This window comes from Opisthocomus hoazin, chromosome 5 (genome assembly GCF_030867145.1).
Source record: "Opisthocomus hoazin isolate bOpiHoa1 chromosome 5, bOpiHoa1.hap1, whole genome shotgun sequence".
Taxonomy (NCBI): domain Eukaryota; kingdom Metazoa; phylum Chordata; class Aves; order Opisthocomiformes; family Opisthocomidae; genus Opisthocomus; species Opisthocomus hoazin.
The window spans coordinates 46,876,146-46,896,297 of record NC_134418.1 but is presented as its reverse complement, the minus strand read 5'-3'; the positions used below and the strand labels follow the sequence as shown (position 1 = coordinate 46,896,297).

Genomic DNA, 20,152 nt, shown 5'->3' with positions numbered 1-20,152 from the left:
TCCGCAGGGGCTGCCAAACTGTGCTGACGGACCTTTCGGCCTTTGAGCCAACCCAGGTCAGCCAGGAAATGGTGGTGGCTTAAGGCCCTTTGCTGCTTAGGCCATCCTTCCCCGGTGGCGAGTTTTGCACTGGGCACCTACGGAGGAGCAGCGCAGCATCTCAGGCTTCATTTTGGGAACTTCGGTGTGCTGTTGCAGGAGGTTTCTGATAGGGTGGAGACGACCACAAAAAAAGGAGGTGGAAATGGCAAGAGGAGATATTAATGTGTACTTGAAAACAGTAATTTTCACATAAATTTCCAAAGTTCGGTATTAAATAACATTTTTTCATAATTAGCTTGAATAGACTGAAAATGTTCATATTATTATGAAACTATATTGTAGCTTATAGTTTCACGTGGTCAGCCTAGGCTTGCCAAGAATATACATTACTCCAATAAAAATTGACTTTTATCTTTTTCTGATTTGGACTGATAGGCAAAATGCGCAAGTATTTTGTTAGACATTGTGATCAGGAAGGAGCTGGAGGAAAATGAATTTATAAATGCAATTTAGTTTAAATCCTGTTTGCAACATAGGACTCTCTGTAGCTGAGTCACACTGTACAGTGCTGTGCTCTTTGTGCAGTAGATCTAATTTAAGCTCTCACCCTCCAAATGGAAGCAAAGGTAAATACAAAACCCAAACTGCAGCAGAGATGCCTATGTGTTTGGTTCGTGAGAAATGGAGTAAGAGGATGCAAAAGGGTAATAAGCATAGCTCAGGGCTGAAGGGTGTGCAAGTTTCTGAAGCCATGTACATTTCTTTTCCACTTGTACATGTTGATAATGTTTTATTACCTCATACAAAAAAAAACCAACTCCCTAGCTGATCTAGAAGAAATGTTGCCTTAGAGAGCAAGGTTGTGTCTCACATGGGCTGGAAACAACTTGACTCTCCTTTGCAGCCCTCTCCGTCTACAGATGGAAGAGAAAGACCCCAGGCTGCCACCCAGCTCCTCCTGGTTACTTCAATAGGGGGTATATAATGCAAACTTTGTAATTTGAAAGTTTGTGATGGTCTTCCTACTGTTACTGAAGATACTAATCTCTGTAGTGGAAAAATGGAAATCAGAGAGTTTCCATGTTCCTGCAGCACATTTTTGCACAATCTCCAATTAATCTACTGATCTGTTTTCTTTGTGGGTTTTTTTTTTGTTATATTCTTTATCACTATTTTTTAAATGTTCTTTCGTTTACTGTGTCAGTGTTACAAGTTTGTTTTGATCATGTATCTTCTACTTCCCAGCATGCTAACATTTTTTTTCTAAAAAAATAATATTTTGATGTGTGGCAGCATGCCATGCTTTAAACACCTTTAAAAAACTATGTGTAATTCAGTGATACAAAATACACCTTTTCATGAATGCTCAACCAAATTAATTTGGCAGTTTTATTGTTTACCTCCTCTTTTTGTTTGTTGAAAAATTGGGGCGTTTTCCAAGCTCTTATATCCTCTAATAATCTTTAGAAAATTATTCATCAAGTCAGCAAATAATTTACCTAATTATGTTCTTTTCTCAATTCTTGTTTTGATTTTATAAGAAGCATCTGCAACCTGTAATTTCTGCAAGACTGAAGTTGCCAAATACCACGTTAATTCATCCTCCTCATGTCTAGGAAGTATGTGTGTGCACTGCAGACAGACATCCCTTCGGCAAATAGGACTCCAAAACTTTTTTTGGAATCATAGTTTGTTTGTTGTTTTGATTTTTTTTTTTTTTTTAACTCCAGTGCCATATGCTAGACTTAATTATTGGAAGAGATTCAGAGTGAGCAACTGCACTATGAAGGTATGCTGGCCCATTTTTGGTTTATGCTCTTTTCAAGATTCTGTAATTAATTTTCAGTTAATTATGGACCAGAACGACTTTGTGAATTGTGAAGTTTCTTCCAGCATACACTGTGATCAGATTTGTTGAGTCTTTCACTTCTGCACGAGACATTTTTCACTTGACTTCCACCTCGTGCTGCTGTTCCTTACTCGTGTCTGACCGCCCCAGTCTCACACTGGTGCTGAACATGGTTTCTTATGCCACCACCAGCTGCATCCAGCAAGGCAGCTGGTGGTTTGCAGCAGCGCCTGGGATGCTGCATTGCGACCAGGGTGGCACAGAGCCTCCTGGTTTCACGCCTGCTGCGTGCCACGCTCTGTGCCGAAGCCTGGAGAAGGGAAGTGTTTTATAGGGTGTGACTTGAGGAGACCCCCACCCACCACCACTCCCTTTCGTTTGGCAGGTTAATCCTTGCCCCTCTGGTTTGACCTAAAGACCAGGCATCCCTCCCTCTTGTGATGTGTGATCAGAGAAGATCCCTCTTCTGCCATGAGATGTGCCCTACATGCTGAGGGGACAAAAAAGTCTTGAGAGGTCTGTACCGTGTAGGACTGCAGTCCTTTCCTGCCTCGACTCCCAGATAAAACGCTGCTGAGACTTACTGGTACTGGTCTCCCACAACAGTGAGAAGCAGCTTGCTGAAGAACCCTTTGGATGTCAAAGGGAAATAAAATGGATTTCACTTTGCAAATTACATAGTTTATCGCTCTGTCTGCAGAGACTGCCTGTGAAATTTGAGTATTGGGTTTGCATACATTTACATATGTAAGACACTTCATGCACAAGATGCTGTGTGTGATTTATAGTCTTCGCTTGCAGATATCCTTATTTTTTATACATTAAAATGTTGCAATAATCTGAAAAACAGGTTAAATGAGAGATTCAGTAATAAGATACAGTGCTTCACCTTTTTGCCCAGCTTTGCCTTTTCTGTTTAATAACTCATACTAGTAGGGAATTAAAACTGCAGTATTATTTTCAGTTACTGCAGGTTATGTGGTTTGTATTATCATTGTTCCTATCTTTTTGAGAAAAAGAAAGCAGTAGAGAGAAAACGAAGAGGAAAAAAACCACAAGTATTAGAAAACTGAAAACAGAGAAAAACTTAAGTACAGCGAAAATGTATCCTGTTGGTTTTCTGTAACAATTTCTATCAACTTTCTGCTAACCAAGGTTTCATAAATTTGAAAGGAAAAAAGTCCCCTGTGTATAAGAAACTAAAGCAATTTTGGTTATATGTACGGTTAACTCCTATTTTTTCGTTTAAACTTTAACTACAATGTATTTTGAAATGCCCTTTAACTGCATTTTTATTTGTGTTTATTATGTAGCTTTTTTTTAATGTGAACGCTTAGCTGGGTTAGTGTCGGTTCTTCCAAGAGACTTTTACCAATATGCAGCAATATATTAAAGTTGTTTGTGGGTTTTGTGAAGCAAAACCTCATGTTGTCAAATTTTTCTTGCATTTTAGCTGGACAGCTTAGTAGTGATACCTACCAATGTCTAGGTTATCACTAGTGTTGATTCAAAGAACATTTGTATTTTTCTAGGTGTGACAATTTCAGAAAACATTTGTGTTAGAAATCCATCAAGTTACGAGACTGTGTTAAAATCTGTGCTTTCTCTTAGCAGTGAAGGGAAGCACTGATTTGCCTACTTTTATTTGCATGTACAGTGTATTAAGCCCAAGTAAGTAATGTAACCTTAAGACATAGCCTACAACCATGCTACTTTCTGCTGTAGTTTTGTTAGGTCTCCCAAATTTTCTCTTGGATGTACTCATAAGAGGGATCAGCAGGGAAATTCATGTTGCTGCGTGGAGTCTATGTTGGTCACTCTTCAGAAGAGGACATGCTTCTGCCTGAGTAAGGGTCAGTTGTTCTTGAGGAGCTGCTGTTGCTGCACCAGCCCCCCACACCTCATGAATATACACATATTAAAAAAAAAAAGGCAGTCCTGCTGTTTCGGATCTTGTAGGAACCAATTTGTTCAGCAATGAACTTTTCCTGCTTTTGTGTCAGTCTTCCTCCATGTTACACAATACTGCTCTTGCCCTGCTTTTGATATGACCCTCTAATTTCTCAGCTTGAGCCATCCTCAAGAATATTGTAGGTAACCATCGGAACATTCACTTGCCACAACTATTAAGAAACTGTTTGGGAATAATGATTAAAAATGCAGAATTTTGAAGAGGGCTGGTAACGTCAGAGTAATCTCTCAGGCATCAATTAAAAAACGGTGTTGAAAGCATGTCCTTGTAATTTGCATTTTGCTGATGATTTTATTTTGTATGCGAAGGCAGCTGAACAAGACTCAGTGCAGTAGTCCAAAAGCACGCAGCTCGCATCCAGCAATCCTTGATTAAACTCCTAATCAGGTTCATGTTCTCAGTCCTTGTTTGTTTTTTCAAGTTTTTCTGGTTTCAGCTCTGCCTTCTGATGAGTGCCCAGCTGCCAGCAGTGTTTGTCTTTCCTCCAGGAGCAGCCTTTCAGGCTTTTGGCACGGGTCTGCTGAACTCCAGACTTCCCTGTTTTATCTGCTGGATACTCCGTCGTACCATTCACGGCATAACACCCTTGGTTGCCAGCCTCGCAGAGGAGCTGCAACTTTTCTGGGCTCCTGCTGGGAGTACACGTCCCAGCCTGCCTCGTGTCACGTGGCAGCAGTGGGCATGCAGGCTCTATGGGGTTATGTCTGACTTCAGCAGGATACAGCACTCGCTGTACAGACTCAGAGGTTGCTCCTTCCTGAGTGGTTCATACTCTATACGTGGTGTCTTGCTTTGGTTCAAAATACAAAATGGAGAGGAGTGATTGAAGGTTTAGGTCCTCCCAGAAGAGGGTGCAAAAAAATCTCCTGCTCTTGTTCTGTTGTTAGGCGATACGTCTGAAGCACAGCAGTGGCTCTTACCTGGATGCCTTCTGCCAGGCATTCACTGGATGGCTTGCATGAATCCCCCATGCAGTGCCCATCAGCTTTTAAGCTTTTCTGTCTGTTGTCAGGGCTCCAGCTTTCACCGCCAGGATGCTCCCAGAGTAGATGACATTTATGGCCTCTTGACTCCCCAAGACCAATGCTGATCCCTGCTTTTTCGCATGTGCCCTGGTACACCACTTCTCTGTCATGTAGGGTATTTAAGTTTAATTACGTATTTTTCTGAGGATGCTGAAATGAATTGCTGTTCAACTTTGTTGTTCATACAGATGCATAAAAGCAAGCCCGTAACACCTCTATTCATTGTTTTCTCTCATAGTGCTGGAACAGACCAGAGCACTTCAGCGTTTCCAAAATTCATTGCATGCGCTTCTCGGTGATGTTTTGTTTTTTCCTGAATCACCAAATTATACTTCCTTCCACAATGCTCTAAGCCCATTTCCTTTTTACTCTTCCCCACAGTAAGAGCGTAGTCCTTGATATGAAAGCATGCCTGTGTCTCCTGTTCCTCTTTCCAGAGCTGCTGGTTATTGCCAGAGTCCTTCTGAAACCTTCTCCTGTGGTCTGTGGTGCTGTGTTTCCATTGCTTACTTCCCCATCACTGCGAGAAGCTGTAAGAGCAGGAGGAACTTGTGCTTTTAGCTTCCGCTGAGCCATTGCTTCAGAGAGTTTCCACCTGAGTAAGACGGTGTGAAGAATAAACTTACTATACCTGGCACAACCTTGGTCAAAGTATGGTGGGCTCACTATGCTGAATAGTGGTTTTTGTTAAAACCCGTCATTAGTTGCCTGCAAGTGTGCTGTGGACCAGTTTGGAGGTAGAGCAATGGGAGTGATCAGCGGTCTTTAAAACTTGACTGGTGGGGACAGATTGAATTACTTGGTATTGTTTAGTCCCAAACAAGGCTGGAGGGAAAGTTCAAGAGAGGGGCAACAACCGTTGCTTTAGCAACAAGCGTTGATAAAGAGGAAAAGCAGATGATCTGCTTTCCGTGTCTGTGAAAAGCAGGACAAGAAGTAATGAGCAAGTGAGGAAAAGGAAAAGTGTGTGTTAGTGTAAGGCCAGGGAAGCACTCGAATAGATGGTCTGGGGAAGATGCGGAGTCTGTCATTGGGCATCTTAAAGATCAGGTAAGACATACGTTTGTCGGAAGTGATGAGTATACAGTTGGCTCTGGTCTGAGCAAGAGAATGGATTGGGTGACTGTCCTTGGTCTCTTCTAGCTTATCATTAACATTAGGTAAGTGGAGTTTAGCTAGATAACTTACGTGCAAATAAAAAAAAAAAAGTGAAAATGTTACTTCCATGTACAAAAAGACTTTTTTTGACATCACTGATCTTCACTGAATGAGCCATTCTGTACCTCTGTCCTCTGTGTGACAGTAGTTTTGAAGAATCAGTGATGTTAAGACTATGCAAGTCATGCTCTTTCTTCTGACGTTATGTTGGTTTTTTTGATTGTCTGCTACTTTGGCACTTCACAGGTTTTAAATTGACTCTAGAGCTGTGGTTTACTCCGATAATGTCACAAGGAAAATTTATTCAGTCACAGATTGTGCCTTAGCACGTGAATCTGGTGTTTTTTCCCCTTATCCTCTTGTATGTATTTTGCTTCAGAATCGCCTTAGTAACATGTATTATGTTTTGAATCTTGTTTCCTGCGTTTTCCCCCCACCAATTCCCAAGTGCATGCCCTTCTATTTTTAGTATCTGTGTTTTGCTAAAATAAGTGAGAGAAGTGGCAAGGATACCTGGGTCAAAAAGTAGACTTTGGAGTTCAATGTTGGTAGAAAGAACAGTCCACAGCAGGTTATGAAGGAAACGTTGAGCAAATTTAAGCCTTAGAAATACGCGACAGGCAAGAAGGTGGTGTTTAACAAAGGGGAAGGCAAGGTGAAGGCACCGATTGGAGTGTTTCTGAGCCCCCTAGTGCCACACATCTTCCTGCACATTGGTGCTGGTGAGTAGTGTTCTTTTGTGGTTCTCTGCCATCAGTTTTCTCATTTCCCCAAGCACTGTAATGTTCCAGTAATGGTAGTCATCTTCACTGGGTAATATCCCTGCAGAAGGTGAAAGAGGAGGAAGACTATAGAACAGGAGCTCACAAGACCAGTCCACCCTGAATGGACAGTAAGAGGATTTGATTTGGTAGTAAGGAGTATAGAAGATACTGATGTGTGGCAACTCTCGGGCTCCACAAACCCATGCAGTTGTCGTACCGGAAAGAGCGAGCTGAGGAAACTCGCAGGTGGCTTCTGGGTCTGCCTGCATATGGAACAGGCACATTCAGGCACATGTCAATTTTAGCCATTACTGGCATTTCATTCACAACTACTTCAACTTCAGGAGAATTTAGAAATATGCCACACTATCAGACCCAAAGAGAGACTCGGTTTCATGTTTCAGCTCACGCATGTGGGTAATATTGCAGAGTTGCATTTTCCCTGGAAAGGCGGCTGATGTCACATACAGGATGTTTCACGAATGTTCAGGGTGATGTATTAAAGCAGGACATTAACGTGGTGGGTTTTGGGGGTTTTTTTTAACAACTAATCGTGAACTGCGTGGTGAAAAATATGGATGAGACAACTGCAAAAGATAAACAGCCAACTTGTATTTCACAGATAGTGTTGCTGTTCCAGGAAGCAGGATAGATGATTTCTAGAATATGAGAGACAGATGAGCAGCATTGAATGTATTAGGAATAAAGTCATTTGAGAGAAATCTGAGTTGATAAAAACTGGGGATATGGAAATTGTACAGGTGAGGAGACGAACTATCTCAAAATTTTTGTCACTTCGTAAAAATACAAGTGGGCATGTGGTACGTTACAACGTAACCAGAAAGACCACAGAGGGAAGTGCAGTGCTCACCAAGTTGAGTTGTGGTAATAGTAGTGCAAGAACAAAAATGAAGCATTTGAAGCATGGCACACGCTTTAGCATGGATTACAAGCGTGAGCATTCAAGATACGGGATGAGAGGTGCTGCAGCAGAGTTTGCTTATCAACACTTTTGAAAAACTCGAAAAGCTTGTTGAGTACCTGTGTCACCAATGTAAATACAAAGAGGAAATTTCACATGCAGTAAGATGTCTACAGGACTGTGTCAGGGGCAATCGCGATGGCGTAGGGTTATGATCAGGATGAAGGGTGCATAAAATATGTAACAGACTTAGCACTGGGTATCAACCCAAGTAAAAGCAAGCAAGAAGACTTGGATGAGGCACGCCTGCAGAAGGTTGGATGGGAATGGGTGTCCTGGGCAGAAGGTTGTCGCTTGGCACAAGGGAGAAACCAGTATCATAGCCAAGAGCATTCAGTCTGGTACAGTGGAAGATTTCAAAATCTGTTCTCCAGAGTTTCCCTGACTTTGTTTTTAACCAAATTATTATCAATGCTCGCAGTTCAAGCTGCTGATGTTTCATTGCTGCAGGTGTCTTGGAGTTGTAGGCAACAAATACTGGTATTGTAGGTGACCTACTCTTTACCTTCGTCGTTGGTATTTTACTGCCTTGTCTTTAAATCTATTTGATGAATAGTCAAAACTACTGATGCATTTAGTAGATAATGCTTAGCTCAAAAATCATTGAATTTGCCATACGTTTGAAGGATGAATAAATAATCAGTAAAATACGAGTTTTGGGAGCATATGAAAAGGACTGATTAAGATTTGCTTTCATCAACATTATAATTTTCTTTCGTACTTTTTTTTAAGGCTTTGTTTATTGGATGATTTAAATATTTAGTAAATACATTTATTTTGAAATTAATGAAGAAGCACAAGAGGGAGTTTTATATACCAAAAATGTTAGCTGTGAGACTGTATTATGTCAGTTTGGGATTTTATATGAAATATATGTGGGGGAAATTTTTATACTTTAGCAATTTCTCATTAAAAAGCTTTATCAAAAACAGCTTGATTTGATTTTAACAGGAAACCACTAATTGGCATTTGGTAAAAGTTGTTCCCACACAGGGAGGAGTACCCCTATGAAACTGTTATTTTTCAATTAATTATCACTTTGAAGATTGCTGAGAAACAAGCAAATGTGTTAGACATTTTCCCTGACAACCTAAATATTCCTGTAAAATGCACTTTAGAACTCAGCTTTCTTTTGTGACTTTTGTCCACTATCTCTTCACGAATCCGTAGCCTGAAACTCAGCACAGCTAAAAAAGGGATTCATTCCCTCTGTCTCTTACCCAAACCATCCCCAGTGCCTTTCCTTCTTGATTGCTTTGGACATCACTGTCCCACTTATCAGACAAGTAGGTAACCTGAGCTTCCATCATTGAGTGAGACCTCAAAATATGCAAAATATGATCTGGGCTTTTACCTTAGTTTTTCTGAGGCAACAGTGATGACTTCTGTGCCATCTTTACAAGGCTGCTGCTTTTATCTGTGCTACAAAGGCCATCTCTGGTAGCAGATCTCTGTGGCTGTGGATCCACAGTCCTGAATCCTGTGTGCAAAAGCCAGCATACTGCAGAGGAACCATGTCTGTTCCTTGACGTATGCCAGCGCTGTCGTGAGGTGCCACCTCTCTGTAGGTGTTTGTATTTCACAGGTCAATATCTCCACCCATAAGTATAATGAGAAGGAAATGCAAAATTCTCTTTAAAATATGATGAGATTTCTCATTAAGTGAGCACATAATTACTTGAAAAAGCACCCTCCAAAAGTAGCTGCGAGTGGTTTGCTGTCACATTGGAAGGGCATCTGAAGTAAGGTCCTGTTGAGGGTCAGTTCTGGCTGTACAATTTTATTGATTACTTGCATAACAAAGTAGAGAGTAAATACGTAAATCTACAGATTTGGAAATTCTCCTCTGTGGCCAGAATAAGAATTCAAAAGCATCTTCAATTCTAGTGTCTTGAAACCAACACGATGGCATTTTCAGTAGAGTGCAAAGGCTTATGTTGAGAAGTGTAACTTGAGGTGTGCAAGAACGAAACACCTGAGAGCAGGTGTTTAGAGACTGCAGTGAAGAAAGAAGCATGGGTGCATGATGATTGTATGTTAAATTTAGAGTCAGTGATGTAAAATTGTTACAAAAACAGGCAAGTCTCATTTCATACCAAGGCATTATTCTGTTCGTGTCAGAGGTGGCAAATGTGGGCCTGGCGATTGTGTCTCTTTTGCAGCATTGCTGGTCAGGGCTGGGGGGATGGGGCAACTTTGTGAAATTGTGACTTACGTTCCTGTGCCGTTTGGTAGGAGTAGCAGTAACTGTGTGCTTCCTGGTGGACACGTCTCATCTTTTCTTGAAGATCTCCAGTGCAGAAGTCTCTGCAGTGTCCCTTGATAACCTTTTCCAGTTTTTCACAGACCTTTACATTTAGAAAGTTTTCCTTAACATCTAAACTGAGTCTTCTTTCCTGAAATTTCATACCATGTGCCTGAAAAAACATGTATACAGACTAGAGACTGCCCAAGGAAGAACAAGGATAATAAGAAGCTTAGAAAAAAAGATAAATCTGTAAGGAAGAGTTGAAGAAACTCAATTTATTTTAGTGTAGAAGAGAGAAACATATTAAGAAGGCCATGATACCAGTCTTCCAATACAGAAGGTGGTGCAGAAGAGGGGACAGGAGTGGTAAGTTGTTCTTTATGGCCACTGGGGGAATGATGAAGAGAAATCAACTTTACTGCAGAAAAAATGATGCAACATTGCAGATGTTGGGGGAAAACTGAGTGGTTAGATGTTGGTGGAAGATGGAGGATATTGCGAAACTCCCTTTATTGGAGATTAGTAACATACTGGGTTGGGCAAAGTATAGTTGATCCTGCTCAAAGCAAGAGGATAAACTGCTTCACATACATTGTTTCTGTGCTTTACAATGCTATTACTGGAGCAGCGTTGCACTGCATTGTATATTAGAATCTGTTCCAAACAACAACAAAAAAAATGCAAACACTTCTGAAATTGTCATGTAAGTAAGCAAAGTAATAAGCAGGAAATATTTACCTAGGTACAGTCAGGTTTATTAGTAGCTTAGATCCAGCTAGAATAAAGAACGAACATATGTTTAAATGAACACAAGGAAAATAGTGTACAACTATGTAGACTAAAATGTGCATTCGAAGCTCCTGCATCTGTGCTGTACTTCCCCTTTTGGTATACTGAATGTGAACCAAGAACAAGAATTACATTTATGGATGGTCCTGGATCTTTGCAAGGTCTGACTGAAGGCAAATAAAATGTGACATACCCATAGATCAGACTTCATGCATGTTTATTCCCTGTCTTTAAACTGTCCAATCCTGTCAGATTAAAGTGTTACTTATTAATTAGTGAGCAGTTGTGAATGATGTTGGCAGTGCCAAACTATGTAATTATTTCAGTTATGCCTACCATGTAATTCTACTGATTTCAATCATTAGCTTTGAGCTTATTCTCCAGTAAAAGCTTGTTTCTGCTGGTGGAGGATAAGAAATTAGGAAATTTTCATTGCTTTGTTAATTAAACTATAGTGATTCCTCAAGCTCGTGGCGAGTGATACCATTTTCTATCACTTTATGTCTCCTCTGGGTCACAGCTGTCAGAAACAGATTTTAAAGTTTATTTTGCTATATGAAGGCAGGACCTTTATTTTCTTCCTCACCAGCTTCAGTCTTCCTTTCGTCATATATTTAGACAAACTTCTTGGTCTCTTCAGCATATCCCAAATGCCACTGCAGAAATCATCCTTGAAAGGCCACTGCTTTGCTAGAGCAAAGTACTATTGGTGGTGTGTCTTAAATGGTAAAGTAATCGTGTGCTCTCCTTTTAAGTTCCTGTACAACTTGTTCCCTGCTTCGGTAGTTGCTTTTCATTTGTGCTCTCCCCTGGGTGTGTCCAGTCAAACCAATGACTTATCCACTGGTCCGTGCGTCTCCCATATTTGTACCTGGCCCTGCCTCTTGCACGTGGGACACCACTTGGGGTCACATTTAGAGGTTCTTCATCTACTGCAGCTCTACCTGAAAAGCAGTGGTTTGCTTCCCAAAGTGGGCAGTTGATTTATGGAAGCTTTAGGGTCCTGTCTTGGTTGTTCCCTTCTGTGTTTCCTGAGGAATAAAGGGTGAATGCACTTTGCAGAGCAAATGGGATGATGCTGTAAGATCTTGTTTGCATCACTGCTTTTCACTTTATTCTGTGCATGTGTGTGTGTATGTGTGTATGTATATAATGTCTGTATTATTATCTAGAAATTTCTCAGCAAAATCTCATACCCAGTGTGCTAGACACTTAAGTGAAAAACTGTCTGTACCAAGATAGCTCAGAATTTTCATATATGTCAAGATACAACAGATTTGGGGGAAGGGAAACACTATTTGTGGTAACAGTAAAATAGCTAATGAGAACAGATGTCAGCTCACTGAAGTAAGTGAGGCAAAGGCACCAGGCAAACATGATGAGAAGATTCAGAGATGGAAAAAGTACCATTTTGATGGAGCATTTACCTATACAAAGGTGGAAGCAAGTGACAAAGTGTGTATGCCTGGTGAGGGCTCAGAGGAGAGTCTACGCAAAGGCCGTTATTGCTGCCTCAAAGGGAGAACCGGCAGCTTGATCGTTCGGTGGCTGTGGTGCAGCAAGGTGCTGTAGGTTGCTTTTGGAGAGGAGAGGCAGGCAGCAGTGGAGGGGTGTGTGGGAAAGCCCTCAGGCATTTGGCATGGGGTGGAAGGGAGAAAGCTGACAGCTGTTGAGGCTGGGAAGGAGGTGGTGCTTGTAGCTCAGGTACAGAGCTCGAGCAGTGAGGTTGGGACCTGGATGGAGGAGCTCAAGTGTTTGAAATGCAGGTGTACACTGACATAGATCCAGCACAGATAAAGGTGGTTGGAGTGTGTTTGTTTTGCAGCGTACTGTCTAAATCACTGGTAGTACTGCACATACTTTGAAACAATCCCAAATTATACCTTGTTTGAAGTTCATGTCATTATTTTTTTCCCTTTGTCTTTTGCATGTATTTATTCAAATTGCCGCTTTCTCTTCTTTTCCTTTACATCGTTTTTAAACCTCCATCGCTTTCTGTGTTCTGTCCTGTGCCCATTGTTGTTTCCCCTTCCCATCTGCTGATGTTCTCTGCTTTACACTAGAGGTAGCATATGTTCTTGTAATGTGCTTTTGATACCACTTACTGATTCAAACATGTTCTGCAGCATGGGTAGAATGAAGATCTGTTGGGTCAGGATTAGTTTGGTCCTGGCTCTGGCAGAGCTTTACATATGTAATAAATAAAGCTCTTAGTTGTCTATGTCATGTCTTTAGCTATTTGAATAATAATTGGTTTTTGATAGGCAGCAAGGCAAGCTTTGACTATAATCTTTTTTAAAAAATCTGATTCCAGGGAATTATCATTGCTAGTCTTGTAATTCACTCTACATAGAACTGTGGATAATTTTCTAAACTTGAGATTTCTCTTTAGAGCACTGGATGCCAGCATGAATTTGCAGAGCACATTAGATTATTCATTTGCTAGATTTGAACACTGATACAATTCTGCAAACAAGATATTACTCTGCTATGAAACTGATGAGTTAAATCATAATATTTATGGGCTCTTTTATCTACTATTGATAGCGTCTTGTTCTTTGGTATTTTTGGATCCCATTTTTTTTAACAATAATGCTGATGAAAGTTATTAATTTTGAGCCTATGAAAAATAGTTATCAGATGTGTGGAGTCCATAACTTAATTTGTGTATATTCCCTGGGGACAAATGGTGTACAGATTAGCTCACTCTAGACCCAACTTGTACAACATGTGGAAGTTTACTATGGTATTTTTTAAGTGTATAGTAGCTTACCTGTCTTATAATTACCCTGAATCCTCAAACTTAACATTTAAAAATAAGGAATGCCATAGATTTGTAGCTGATGTTTGCATTAATTTGTATGCAGAAAACAATTTACGATAGGATTACATCCAGTTAATGTCCTGTTATTTGACCTAGTATAGCATTCACTGTTGCAGATGACTAGAAGCCTATTCAGTGTTTTACAAATGGCATGAAAACTCCCAATCCTGAAGTCGCAGGCCTCCCTATTTCAGCTTTGTGACAGGAGACTGACAGATGAAGGGTCAATACTAAGGAACCAGTTGTCCAAATCGAAATTCACCCCAGTCTCCTGCTTATAGCTGTTTTCAAATGATTAAGTCCCATCTTTCTGCTAGATCATGAGGCTGAGGCATAGTGATGGGGGAAAGATATTAATTTGCCTTGTAGTCTAAACAGTGCTCAAGACTCTGTTAAACTGGTTTTAATATGGCATCTCAGACTTCCTCAGTGCCTCTGCAGCAATACCGTCGTCCCCTTCTAGGCAGGTGGGACTGGCATTGGAGGGTGATAAACAAGCAAGCTGGTGTTTGCGGGCTGCTCTCGTTGAGGTCTTCCAGGCACGTGGAGCAACGTCTGATTTTGCGGAATTTGCAGGCTTTTCTTTGAACATCTTGGACACAGCCCTGCTCATATTAAATCCAGGTAAAACTTTGCCTATTGCTTCCAGAGGAACAGGGACTGCTATTTGTATACCTGCAGTGTGTCTCTCACCTTAGTTTGTTTTTCTTCAAATTTTACTCTGTCTCAGATGATTTAAAAATACAAGGATTATAATATGGTATCCTGGCTGCAGCAACGTTCAACAGGAGGGGCAAGAAGTCGTGCAGTTAGAGATAATACGCAGTCACTGGCTGTGCAGCCATTTGGATGAAAGTCTCGTCCTAACCCCAAATAGGCTTCAGACTTCAGCTTTGCCACGTGAGATGCCCCACACATGCCCCATCCCCTGGTCTGGGTGGAGAGCCTCTGATTTCTTGAACATTTCCACACAGCAGTCCTGATGAGCGTGGCTTTTACCCACCGATTCAGAGGTGGCTTTGTCGGTTTTATAGTTGGTATTGCAGTTAGAAAGCAAATGTGAAAAACAGCTTCAAAAGACCGACTCAGAGTATGTACTGCTCAGAGTTTGTATTTAATCTTTAGTTGTTGGTTTCTGTGGGAGTTACCAAACCAGTTGAGCTACAGCATTGGCATGAAGCCAAATGAAAAATACAGTTTTCTTCACTGTAAGCATGACTGTCAAGCAGTAATGTTTTTCTCAGCTTCGTTTTAAAGGCATTATAATGGAAGAAAATGAAACTAAAACATGGTTTTATGCCAGTATTATACATGGAAGACTGCTATTTCTTTTTTCTTTTAATGAAAAATTCTTAGAGACTGGAACATAGAAAATTGTGTCTTAATAAATATGTAATGTGTTGCTAGGTACTTGATGGAGTCAGTAAACCAACACATTTCTTATTCTGGTGTAGTTACGGTGAGAATGCTTTTTTTTTTCCCTCTGCAGACAGGAGAGATAAGTAATGTTTTTTATTTTTAGTCCTGTTTTGATAACAGGAAAAAAAATAGTGCCTGATAAAACGTAATGAATAATAACAGCAAACACTAATCTCTATACACTCCTTCAGGCTTATTTTTAAACTCTCTTTTCTGTGGCTAGTAGCTCTGTTAACTCATCATCAGATATTCTGCTAAACTTGGCCGTTCTTGCTTTTCTTTTGGGATTTATTTTGTTGAAAAATGTGTAAGTTCAGCCTTTCTAAGATAAATGCAAACTATATTTAATGCTCACAGTGATTTCACCAGGACGTTGTCATGTAGGTGCGACTGCACCAAATGAGGAGCAGCAGCATTTTCACTTTTCAGAATTAAATTTATCAGAGTTGTCTGCTTTGCGTGTAACTCGCTCTGTTTTATTTTGCAGAGTGAGGAAAAAGCTTGTTTAACAAAATGTCTGATCAGCTGCTGCTTTGTAAAATGTTTTTTTGGGTACTAGGAATGGAAATTGCATCTTGAAGAATGGATGTCAGCATCTGTGTAACTTGATGCACTGGAGGATGGAAAATCCCTCGGTTGTGCTTCATTGTTTGAATGAGCTCTTTTAAGAGTTTTGTAATAGAAAAGTAAGAAATAGGATTCAAAGGGACTTTTATAAGGGTCTTCTCGTCTGTCCTGTCTCTTGAGACAGAATCAGCTGCAGTGAAACCTTTCCTGACAGGTACTTGTCTCGCCTCTTCCTTATGATCTCAAAAGACAGTGATTCCTCTATTTCCATATGTGATCTGTGCTAATGCTTCAGGTAATTAGGAAGTTTTTGTAAAGTATATGCAGGTCGTTGAACAACAGAGTTTTAAATGAAATTTTACTAGGACCGGCACATTTTTATGTGCATGTCTAATCCTTTCATTAAAAAATTCAACCCGCCTTACTTAGTCTGGATGTTTTCAGGTATAGAGAAATTAAGAAATGGTTGAAAGTAGATATACATGCTGTAGGTGAATTAATGAAATGGTGTCCAGCGCTTCGAAGGATACAGGAAGTTCTCTGAAGTTCTCTGTATGTCTCCTGAGCAATGTTGATGCTGAAATGAGCCAGGAAGATCCTTCTTTCCTTGCATGATAGAAACACCACCAAACTGATGTTCGGATTTTGCACTTACTGCTTGGTGCAATATGTGCTGCAGTAGTAATGGATTGTATTCAGGTTTCAAAGATGATAGTCAAGGAGCGGCCGCTTGACTGGACACCTTCAAAATCTTGTGTATGAGTAGTAACACCGCTGTTTTCTGTAGCGATGTCCCATGTCTACCCTACAAATAAGCTTTTCTTTTGGATCTTGAGGTGAGCCAGCTCCTCAGAGTTCAAGGTACTGTCCCAGCAAGGAAGTATTGAAAACAACAGGCTATTGTTGCACTTGGGCGTGCATTATCCTGGACCCTGGGCGTCTGTATCCTGCCTCGCAGGCGCTACGAGCTCAGTTGCAGCTGTTGGCTCTGGGCAGACAGCCCCAATTTCAAGGAAACAGTAAAGCACTAATGGCTGCTGTTGCCAACGATGGTCTTAGGGCGACTGCGACTCCACTATTCAGGAGGGTTTTCTTAAAAACTGGGTTTTATGGAGTTTGTAGAAGAGTGATGAGGTAGTTCAGTGGATCTTTGTGGGGAGTTTTCTGCACCATAAGAAGAGGAGTAGGAAGAAGCACGTAGAACAAGCTTTGAAAACTTCCCAGGAGGCAGTGGCATGGCTTGCTAAGCTGGGGTGAAAGTGAACATTTCAATAATGGAGAAGAGAGGAAGGGTGAGATGGAGGTTGGCCAGAAAGGATCCTGAAACTGCAGAAAAGGTGGTAGATTTAAGAAAGGATAGGGAGGGGAAAAGACTCGAGGAGATAGACTTGGGACAGGGCATGGACTAAGAAGGGTGTTTGCAGTAGTATTCTAAGTAGGAGTGAGGTAGACTTGTATTTGCTGATGCCAGTAACAGGGATGTTGCAATAATCAAGAGACAGGAAGATAAAAGTCCAGACAAGGGTTTTAGTTGTGTACAGATAGATAGGAAAGACTATATTTGAAAGAAGTTACTCTGAAAGAGCTGTGAACATTTAAGTTTAGTTCATTACTTATTGATTTCAGAGATCATTTTAGTTAAGCTTTCCTATTGTGAAGAGGGGGGTGATGGGCTTTTGGTTTGGTTTTTTGTATGTGTTTTTTTAACTTAACTGCCTTTCTTTTTATTTCCCATTCTTTCCTTGCACTACAAGATCAGTTTTCTGGGGCAGTAGCAGGGCTTTGTGCTTCACATGGCAAAGTTGGGAAGGCAACCAACAGAGAATGGCTGGCATCTCTGCAAAGAGTGAAAGCACACTAGCGTTGCTGTCTTCTAAGAATACTTAGTAAAGAAAAGTAGGGGGGGTAGCATTAAAGGAAAAAAAAAAAAGGAAAAAAAAGGGAAGGCAAATCATTAGAGAAATATTGATAGTGGGAAAGATGTTACACAAGGCTTGGTGTTTTTTCTTGTTACTGGCTAAATATTTTTAGCGTTACTTCAGAACTGCTCAAGAGAAGGGGACAAAGCTCTTAGGGAAGCATCAAAGCAGCAGAAGCAAAGGGATTTGACTAGCTTAGGCTGTTGGAAATGGATTAACTGTATTCCAAGCTGAGGTGCAGCCAGGGTGGGCATTAAGACTCAAACTCTTAGGAGGGCTGCTAATTTTAGGCATTGCCAGGAAGATGTCTTTTGATGACCAAATGCAGTGGAGCACGTGAACAGCAGACTTCTAGGTGATAAGTGATTCATTTAAGCTACAAAACAAAAAATTTCTGAAATGTGTAATTGGCACCGACCACAGTAACTAGGATGTTTTATGCATGTCTGTATGGAGACAGATACCTGGACATTCTGTCACTTACAAAAACATCCAGTAGATCAATGAAAATGAGCTTATATTTGTCTTTTGGTTCTTTTTCCAGTGTAATGATGCTGCAGGCAGTGAGGTATTTCTTAAGGTCCTGCACTTGTTTCACTGGAGAACTTTGAGAGGATGCTTCTGCTTCCGTTGTCTGTCACGCCAGGGTTACACCAGCTTTCTGTGCTGACTTGGTTCTTGTGCTGCTCATCTTCACAGCCCGGAAGTCCAAAAAGCTGGGGAAATTGAAAGGGATCCACGAGGAGCAGCCACAGCAGCGGCAGCAGCCACCACCCCAGAGCCCCGAGGAAGGGACGACGTACATCGCACCTGTGACTGAGCCCTCTGTAAACACAGCACTTGTCCCCCACATGTCTGCTATCTCACCAGCACTTACTCCCTCTCCTGTTAAGATCCTTGAAAGCATTGAACCAGAGATCGTGTACGCAGGATATGACAGTTCGAAGCCAGACACAGCTGAGTACCTGCTTTCCACCTTAAACCGCCTGGCCGGCAAGCAGATGATTCAGGTGGTGAAGTGGGCAAAGATACTTCCAGGTAGGACCACGAGGCATTTGGTGAAATTTCTCTTCACTGTTTCTATTAGCTTAATGAACTATTTGCTTGACAAATTGCATCTTTAATCTGTGGGCTATGTTGAAAACCCTCAAGAGGGGTATGAGATGAACATCTGAGAGAAGATGGTCTTTTTTTGATTTATGTAATGTTTGTTTTGTATGTCCGTGATCGCTATTTAAAAAGCATTCATTTTTGAAGAATAGCCTCTTAAGAAGAAAACATGTTTTGTCACCAGAATGAAAAATTACGGCTTTGTTTTTTCAGAAGTATACTTTGTGGGAGCATTGCTCTTGTTCGTTAATACTAGAAAAATAATGAGCAATATATTCAGTGCTGGTTTGGCCAACCCTTGTAGAGCACAGTGTAGTTCATTGATATTTTCTGGTTTGATCTCTAGGATTTAGAAACTTGCCTCTTGAGGACCAAATTACTTTAATTCAGTATTCGTGGATGTGTCTGTCGTCGTTTGCCTTGAGTTGGAGATCGTACAAACATACAAACAGCCAGTTCCTCTATTTTGCTCCAGACCTGATCTTCGATGAGTAAGTATTCCTTAATGGCCCTTTTGAGTGCAGGCTGGAAGGATTACTCTGCCTTTATTTGGTTTTCAGGCATACCTGCAGTCTAAGAAAATTTCAGCTAATTCAGGTTTAAAAAGTAGCTTCCCCCCCAGTGGCTCAGTTTTCAACTGGCAAAGCTTTGATACTGCTGTCTGCTGCTCCTTATGTGTGTGGATGTGTTCTCAAACTGGGACCATCGTGATGGCTTGAAATGTGACTGGTACACAACCAAGATTTATAGAATAAAACATTTTTTGGTATCTACTGGAGCTTGGAAAAATATCTAACGTCTAGGAAATGTGAATGTTTAAATTGCCTTTTTTTTCCAGAGCAGTCATGTAACGGTGCTTTTGTTAACAATATACAGCTGTTCAGTGTGTTTTCTTGACAGTCTTAATTACCCTTCTTTGCAATCGTGAAAGAAGCCAAAATGTTTTTTTCAGTAATGAAACATAACTTCTTTTATGATGCATTCAGACAAAAAGAAGGATCAACCAAGGAACCATTCCTTCTGACTATGTGTGTTCCTTCATATTTTAAGTCTGTGTTTTAGTGGTTTGCTTTTGATGAGTATAATTTAATTTCTGTTTTATTCGCCTAGTGTTTATTTCAAGACAGTAAAATTTTGAGCAAATACACAGGCAGTCAAACTAGGGTCACGTTTATCCCAGAAGGCTTGGGGTTTTTTCTAAAGGTAAAAATGAGACATAATCATTAGGATATGGGCGCTCTTGAAGCGGGGAAAAAAAAAACAAACAAACAACAACAACAAAAAAACAACCAAACAAACAAAACAGGAAAAGAATGAACAAAGAATAAATTACTGCTTAATCTCCTGAAACATTCTGAAATTTTTTTCTTGGAAATGTTACTTTGTTGCTGTCCATCTTAATAATCGTTGTCTGATTTAGGAATTCCTAAATAATTAATGCATATGAGATCTGGCCCCAAAGCAGTGAGCGATATCAAAGGAGG

At 40.7% G+C, this 20,152-nt stretch overlaps 1 protein-coding gene across 6 annotated transcripts in view; it reads left to right on the top strand.

The window, feature by feature from the left end:
- Positions 1-20,152, top strand: part of NR3C2 (nuclear receptor subfamily 3 group C member 2) — a 217,652-nt gene that overhangs the window by 163,047 nt on the left and 34,453 nt on the right. For all 6 annotated transcript variants that reach the window (XR_012764027.1, XM_075421103.1, XM_075421104.1 and 3 more), the window contains exons 5-6: positions 18,258-18,596; positions 19,015-19,159. Coding sequence is in view for 5 of the 6 variants with exons in the window: in XM_075421103.1 (XP_075277218.1) it covers positions 18,258-18,596; positions 19,015-19,159 (484 nt within the window). In the remaining variant the exon portion in view is untranslated. The remainder of the gene's footprint in view (positions 1-18,257; positions 18,597-19,014; positions 19,160-20,152) is intronic.